Below are 8,094 nucleotides of genomic sequence, written 5' to 3' on the forward strand. Positions count from 1 at the left end.
ATCGATCATGCTCTGCCAAACGCTCAACATCCCGAAATGTACCCCTTTCACGTCACCACGTCCTTTGCCATATCACCACCACCCCCACCGTCTCCGACTCCGTTCCGCCTCCAACTTCCGAACCCAACCGATCCGTCCGTCCGTCCGCGATTTCTTCTCTTCCGCAGATCATATGACGAGGATGATGATTACGAGTCGAACATTGACATTTTAGAAACGCAGTTAGACGATTGTTTGCTAAACGAATGGTGAGATACGGGGCCCGGCGGACCTCGGGGCCGCCACCACCGCAAGAAACCGCACGTCGCCCCGTCGGACGAGGAGCTGGAGCGGATCGAGCAGGAGATCCTGGACGAGCTGAACCAGTTCTAGGGCGTCCGTCCGTCCGTCCGTCCCTTCGATCAGAGACCGACCGAGAATCAGCAGACAACGTGCGTTGCGGGGGATGACACATTACAGAGTCACGGGATCGGACGCGTCGTCGGATTTATGTCGTCATGTGCAGTCATATTAAAAGTAATCATCATCGTCTTCATGTTCATGTATCATATAGCATCATGTTTCGCAAGTCTAAGCGCTGCAGGAAACACATACACATACACAGAGAGAGAGAAAGAAAGAGAGAGAGAAAAAACCTTTTCATACGTGATAGAAGTTTACTCAGTCAGTCAGCGCTAGTGCATGCAGCAGTTTTAACCAGAATCTCGAAGTATTTTTTACCTGTCTATTGGAAGCTTGAAGCAAGTAAAGGAAAACAAGATAGAATTCACGGTGTCATACATGGAATTGAGCGAATATTTAATCGGAATAGATGGTTAAGAATTGTGCGAAATATTTCAACACTGATTCGTTGTATTGACGGAAAACCGTGAAAGCGTTTTCATGGTTTTAGATTAACATATTTTATTACTATTACTATTATTGGACGCAAATTTAGGTTGTTTGGTTTAGAGTTACCGTCTATAATGATAATACACACACACAAAAACACACAAACGAACACATCAAATGTAGTGATCTGTGAAAAATTACAGAACTATTGAACTGTAGCCTAATAGACACATAAACAGAACTTAAGCGTTTACCAAAAAAACAAAAACAAATCCATAACATCTACGTCATACTATTCACGCGCTGCTGAAACAAAGAATCAAGCTATCAAAGCCACATGCCTAAACCGATTCATTCACTAACTAACCAACAGAAAAGTAACAATAATCAATTTTGCTGAATCGCAACATTTTGCGCCAAATTAGGGAACCGCTTAGCGGAAGTGCTTGCGAAATGAACGAGTAACAACAACAACAACAACCGTAGCTAGACCGAAACTAAACATGAACAAGCGGCTCAGGCTCTGGCTAGAGACGTCCCAGTAGCAGGAATTGCAGTTTTTTTTTGTAGTTTTAACGATCCAAAGCAAAAAAAAGCCACTGTTGGATGTTGTGCAGAAGGAACTCAATGTTTAATCTAAGTAGGAGGTGTGCAACGTAAAGATTGGTAGATTAAAATTATGGAGACGCACGATCACGCATGGCAGTGATAAACTATCGGTTTCTCCATCCATATGTTTTTCCTTTGCCCCTAGTAGGCTGGCACAAATCTTCCGCACACAACTGTCAAGCTCGAACCAAGCAGATCCTGACTGTAGGATGATAGTTTCAAATTAGTTTTGGTATATTTATGTAATTTTAATTGGGACCGTTCAAAACCAGAGGTTCGTACCGGGAAAAGTTTCATATTGCACAAGTTGTCGCCGGAAAAAGAGGATTGCGACGTTGTTTGTCGGAAATTTGAAGCAATTTTGTTTGACATAGCCTCGGGGGTTCAACACCAGATAATTCTAATAGTACATTAAACCGGGGAGAACGCTTCAAAATCATTTTCAATGTGCTCTTTAAAAGTGAGTCAGATCAACTCAAAGCAACTCCATTCATCTTGCTAATGTGATTATTCTTTTGCTTGCGGGACGGAGCTCTTAATTATGTTTTAAACGCATTGGGAGAGATTATCCACTTTTGCAAATATTTAGAGAAAATATCCAAGCTTTCCTGCAGTCGACTACAAATGACACGAAGACGGAAATGCTTGTATTGTCGCAGAATAACGACTTGCAGTGCAGTCAGCCGGTAATTTAAGGAAAATTAGATGAAGAGGTTATCGAGTCTGCTTTGATAAACGAGTGGTCGTGGGTTCGAATCTTAATAGAATCAGGCCATTCGATGTCAAATGACTTTAGCATGGATTTATTTTTAGGCCCCTCATTTGCTCTTCCTTCATGCTGTATTCTATAGAGTAAAGAGGGATTAAAGTGCGATTCAATGATTTATCGGTGCAGATTCCGACTACTTTGACAGCTTGAATTTAACGTAAACTTTGGTTGCTTACGAAGCATAGTTGCTGAGTTATGTGCAAACTTTATTTTAGGGCGGTTTTGATGTAATTTTTCGTTGTACGGCAAATACGATATCAACAGGAGGATATTACTTGTTGAAAATTTGTAACAGCGTTTTACATCACTCACATATCTGTTTTGAAAATACGATGAAAACAATTTACAAAACATGTTTCGGTTTTCCGTAATTCGATCTAACCCTGTCAAGCGCTTTGCGGGGTAAAAGTGCGATTCACGGACGGGGCAAAAGTACGAAGTACGGAAAACAAACGTTTGGAAAAGTTTCTATCTAACGGGGGCTGCAATACACCAGCGCAAAATAGGAAAGGCGCAAATTTAGAATATTCCTTACCGAAACATGACGCAGTTTGGAGATAATATGGTTTTGTTAGCTACTGTTGTGCTAATTTCATAGATTCGAGCTTCGCACTTTTATCCCGCTAGTGGGGTAAAAGTGGGAATCGGCACTTGATCAGAAGAAAGAAGAATTTATTTCGCAAAACACTATTACCGCAGATGATTTATAGTTGGATGTAAAGACATTGAGTTACTGCATCACTATAAAATATATTATGCTGTTGTCCTTCTTTATATCTCACGAAAATTGATAACAACTTCAAACATCGCACTTATGCCCCGCCGTACTCTATTACCCGACGAAGTCTCTTGACAATGGAAAAGTCTCTGCTATAGTTAAGTGTTACTGATAATCGGAGGAACGAATGATTCCTCGCCAGGGACGGCTATAATATGGGATAGTACTGGCAGCAAGGAACGAGTCGGTAAAGTAGAGCAACCTTGAAGTAAGGTACCGGATTGAACCCAGGATCGAGCCTTGAGGCACATTTGCTTTAACAGGAAATTTATCAGATCTCTAGAATTCTGATTATTTTTGTTCATAGGAGACTAGACCACTGCGACCAGCATTTAGATCTATTGTGGTATGCTCCATCCTTAATCTATGTGCACTGTCTGACATACCACCAGTAATTCGAGCGGTTGTTAGTACTCAGTATGCACAGTTATCCCAATTGGGCACAGAACTTCTTATGAAGAGTAATTATCTTGTTGGGACTTTCAGTCCAAATGTGAACTTAGAGCATTCAGTGCTGCCAGACTAACTGAGAAAATGCAGATATTTGATTATGCAGTATTGGACTTCAGCGGATAACAGTATTTCGATTCCATCCAGCAACAGTTACGGGTGAACGAAACTAAAACAGTCTTTGAGGAATTTACGTTTAGCCCCTCTTTTTTACACCACACCAGCCAGTGTGTGATTTAATGCTAATTGCATTCTATTTGAAATCACATCGTCGTATTTACCTCTCACGAGAATCGCAATGTCATCAGCAAATCGAATCCCACTACCGCAAAGCCATTTTCAGCTAGTGTTTTCAGTAAATCGTCCACAACCAGTGACCACAATAGAGGAGAAAGAACCTCTACCTTGAGGACAGCCTTTTGTTGTTTTCATCGATTGGGTAGCATTCCCAGGAGAGGAAGTAATTTCGCGATTTACCAGCATTGCTTTTATCCATTTTGTTGTATAGATATTAATGCCATGCTTTCTTATAGCCTCTTGCATTGATCTATGAGTAGCGTTGCCAGTGGCTCCCTCTATATCAAGGGAGGCTACCAGTGAGTTTTTTTGTATCAATAGCCAACTAACATGTTTAATGCATCTACTGCAGATTTAAAGCTCTGAAATGCGAATTAAAATTTACTCAATGTTGAATGCTTTTTCTATGTCTAGAAGAGCAACTCCAGTAGAATAGCCGTCGGCTTTATTAGCGAGTATCATATTAGTAACGCACAGCAATTGATCAGTAGCATTCCATGGGCATTCCACCATGTCGAAAACCAAATTGTTCATCTGCAAAAATTGAATGTTCAGTTGCAAACTGCAAACTTACTTCAAGATTCAAATCGTTCTCAATATGAGACTCGTATCTTTCCGAATTGGTCTTGTGATAATTAAACACCGATTTAATTGGGTTCAAAACAGTCTCATGCGAAAAAGTACACGTGATTGGGAGATGATCCGAATCAAAATCAGCATGAGCTATTAGCCCGATGCACGCATGACTTTGGACTGTTAGAAGCAAATCAATTGTAGATGGATTTCTTACAGAAGAAAAACTGTTGGGCCACTTGGTCATAATGTCGAACAGTATCCCGATGAACAATCTTTAAACATAATTTTTCCATCAGAATTACATTGAGCATTATTTCATGATCGATGTTTAGCATTAAAGTTACCGACAATTACAAATTTTGAACGATTTCTTGTAAGCTTTTGCACAAGTCGTTCCAAAAAAAATTTTTTTGTTCGTTTGTACACCAAGTTCCGTTTGCACGTCAATCCCCAAAGATTCAATAATTTTTGGCTCAAAATAACGAAGGATGTGATGTTTGGTTTGGTTTACTATGATAAAAATGAAAAAATTAACTTTTTTGAGTTAGTAGTTAGAGACATGGTTTCTTCGGCAAAGTTGTAGCAAATGTAAAAACATGCAATTTTGCTAAAGAATTAACATTTCTATCTCTATCGAGTGTAGAGCTATAAAGCATTTTCTATGGAAGATTTTTAAAAATGAGTTTTTCATTGTCTAACTTTTGTTGGTTGCCTTTTACAAGAATACATTGTTCCCGACAATTATCGAAGCACTCAAATCACGCGTTTTTGCAAAAGGCCACAAATCTCTGTGATCTTTCCGTACAAAGTTATCACTTATTCAAGCTTAATTTTTCCCCTTAATTCACGTTCCAATAGGGTAAAATGGAGCAAATGGAGGCATGAAATCAGTGCTTCACCTCGAGGGAGGGTGGGTTGGTTTACATGCGACACCAATGCAAGTTTGTAGCACCTCTGACAAAGCGTTTAAGGTGAAGCACTGATTTGATATATCCTTTAGCCCAATTTTATCCTAGAAGTTGAACTTAAATAAGCGATATTTTTATAAAAAAAATAGTCCTAGAGGTTTGGGGCCTTCTTCAGAAACGTGTGTTTTAAGTCCCTGAGATAATTGCCTAGCACAATATGCGCTAGCAAAATGCAACCAACAAAAGCTATGCATGAAAAACTAATTTTTAAAGAACTTCCAAACTAAATGCTCTGTATCTCTGCACTCGAAAGAGTTGGAAATATAATTTGTTCAGCAAATTTGTTTGCTTTTATATTTTCTACAACTTTGCCGAAGAAACTTTGTCTGTGTTTCCCGACACAAAAAAGTTTTTTTTAAATTTTTATCATAGTAAGCCATGACTAACTTTGGAGCTCAGTATAAGTCCTTAAGTCATCACTGTATGCATTAAGTAATTTAGCGTAACGCCCTTCGGCATAATGGTCTTTTGACATAAAATTCATTTGGCAAAATGCCCATTTGGCATAACGACCTTTTAGCATAATTGATCATTTAGCCAGATTTTCGAATCCACGCGTGGAGTAAGGAAAAATAACTCGTAATCACTAAACTTAGTAAAACGAATAAACCTACACAGAGGGCTGTCCCCCGCAGCAGAGGCCGGCACTTCCGATGGCGGATCACTGGCAAATCCAGCAATCACCCAGGAAAGTGACCAGCTGGTCATAAAATGTTGTTTAAGGACAGGGCTAAATGACGTTATGTCAAGTGAGCGTCCCCCATGGACGACAGGCTTTCCTTTGTATGCGCACTTGAGCCAATCTTCGCACACTGTCACACTGCAATGACATTTCGCATAACGATGTTTGGTATAAAAACATTAACATAAAGATAAAAAACCATTTGGCATGAAGACATTTGGTATAATTTCTTAAAATCACTTTTTGAGCAGCATGCCTAACGTCCGTCTCCGTATGCCTAGAGGGAAATCCCCGGTGCGTACTGTATGTTGTGACAAACACTTTAAAAATTATTTGCAATGACCTAAGTTTTAGAAAGTAAAAAAACCGCGGAATAAGTGTTACTCGAGGCGTTTTTATCAAATTTCTTCTAAAAAATCGCGATAAAGTTGATTGCTTTTATCTGCCAATTTGAAGCTGGGTGGGTATCGTTCTATAATGTGTTCTTTGTCGTGAAATGGCGTGACGTACCGCGTTGACTGTTGAATCAGTACTGGGGCGTTTAACTTTTGTTGCTTGCATCTTACAAGAATACATCGTTCCAGACAATTATCGAAGCACTCAAATCACACGCTTTTGCAAAAGGCCGCAAATCTCTGTGATCTTTCCGTACAAAATTATCGCTTATTTAAGCTTCATTTTTCCATGAATTCACGATCCAATGGGAAAAAATGAAGCAAATGGCTATAAGCTTTTTGACTACTAAACTGCATTAAATCGGCATATAAAATTCTATTCAAATTCTTTTTATCGGTATTCAATCGCAAATAGTCATTGTCAGCATCTTCGATAGAAATTTCCCATCAATAGAATTACCGTTTGAAACGAACCCGTCAACTTCGCGGTTTCAGCGAATGTGAAATAGGCGATTATTGACATCGAAGACGGCACTAAGAGTTGCCAACTCTCTCTCTGAGAATAAATCGGACATGAAGACCCAGGAAGCCAATAGGCATTGCCAATGCCATTCAAATGCAAGACATCAAGCTTTTAAGTCACCTTAAATGCTGTTTAAAAGCCGCATTGGCAAAATATACAGCTACTACTAGCTAACCCTCTTATAGTGCTGACAAAAAGCCAGCCAGACAAAAAGGTAGTCAACAAGCTAATGAACGGCAACGTGCAGTATAAAATGCCAGCTATGCTAATAAGCGGCTGATTTATTGCTTATGATAAGGCTTATTGGTTATCTGGGGACTATTCAAGAATTACAACGAAAAACGATGAAACGGCGGTAAAATACATAAAAAAAATTGTTGTCCTAATGAAAAGATGACGAAAAACAGAAGAAAAAAATCAAAATGACTACGAAAAAACATTAAAATCGCAACAAAAACGACGAAAAAAATGCCGCCGAAAAAAGCGACAAAAAGTTCCAAAACTCGAATAGATAACGAAAATACGATTATTAGAGGACATAAAAACCAAAAAATAACTACAATTGTACGATAAAAGACGACGAATACAAAGAAAAAACAACAATAAGATGACGAAAAAAGCGACTAAAGAAAGACAACAAGTTGGTGGAGACAACGGGTTGGAGCTTGGTTGTCCAAAGTCTTCTATTGAAGTATGATAGTTCGATATGAAGATCAATGACTTTATTCCATCATTTTTAAAAATCACAGATGTAAAACTAATTGATCCTTTCGCTTTGGGACATGTCCAATCACGTTTTCCGGCTTTCGGAATGAAGATGACTCGGGCTTCTCACCATTTCTTAGGAATGTATCCTAGTGTCAAACTGGCTCTATCTATCAACTAACTATCAACTTGCTCACATTTAATACTTACAAAGTTCCTTCTTTTAGATTTACGAATCTCTCGATTGTACTCTGTTAGACATTCTTTACAGTTAGTCCAACTAGGAGTAGTTAGCCTTGGCTTTATCGAAAAGTTTTCAAGTTAATTTTCTAAGCCTTGCAGCTTTCGGTTCCACCACGACGCGTCTTTTTCCTCGAAAGCTGTTATGATGTTGATGGTGAATGATGACGAAGCTTTTCAAGCCACTCGATAGAAATTTTATTATCCATCGGTATGAAATTTTCGCTCAAAAGTTGGTAATGAAAAATATCCCCAATTTTTTCCTATTCTT

General features: G+C 39.0%; 1 protein-coding gene across 1 annotated transcript in view; it reads left to right on the plus strand.

Annotated features, from left to right (window-relative positions):
• The window catches only part of LOC128743189 (uncharacterized), a 113,045-nt gene extending 112,757 nt beyond the window's left edge, over window positions 1-288 (plus strand). The window contains exon 10 of the mRNA XM_053839716.1: window positions 168-288. Coding sequence (XP_053695691.1) covers window positions 168-252 — 85 coding nt within the window. The 3' untranslated portion in view covers window positions 253-288. The remainder of the gene's footprint in view (window positions 1-167) is intronic.
• The last annotated feature ends 7,806 nt before the right edge of the window (window positions 289-8,094 follow it).

This window comes from Sabethes cyaneus, chromosome 3, assembly GCF_943734655.1.
Source record: "Sabethes cyaneus chromosome 3, idSabCyanKW18_F2, whole genome shotgun sequence".
Taxonomy (NCBI): Eukaryota; Metazoa; Arthropoda; class Insecta; order Diptera; family Culicidae; genus Sabethes; species Sabethes cyaneus.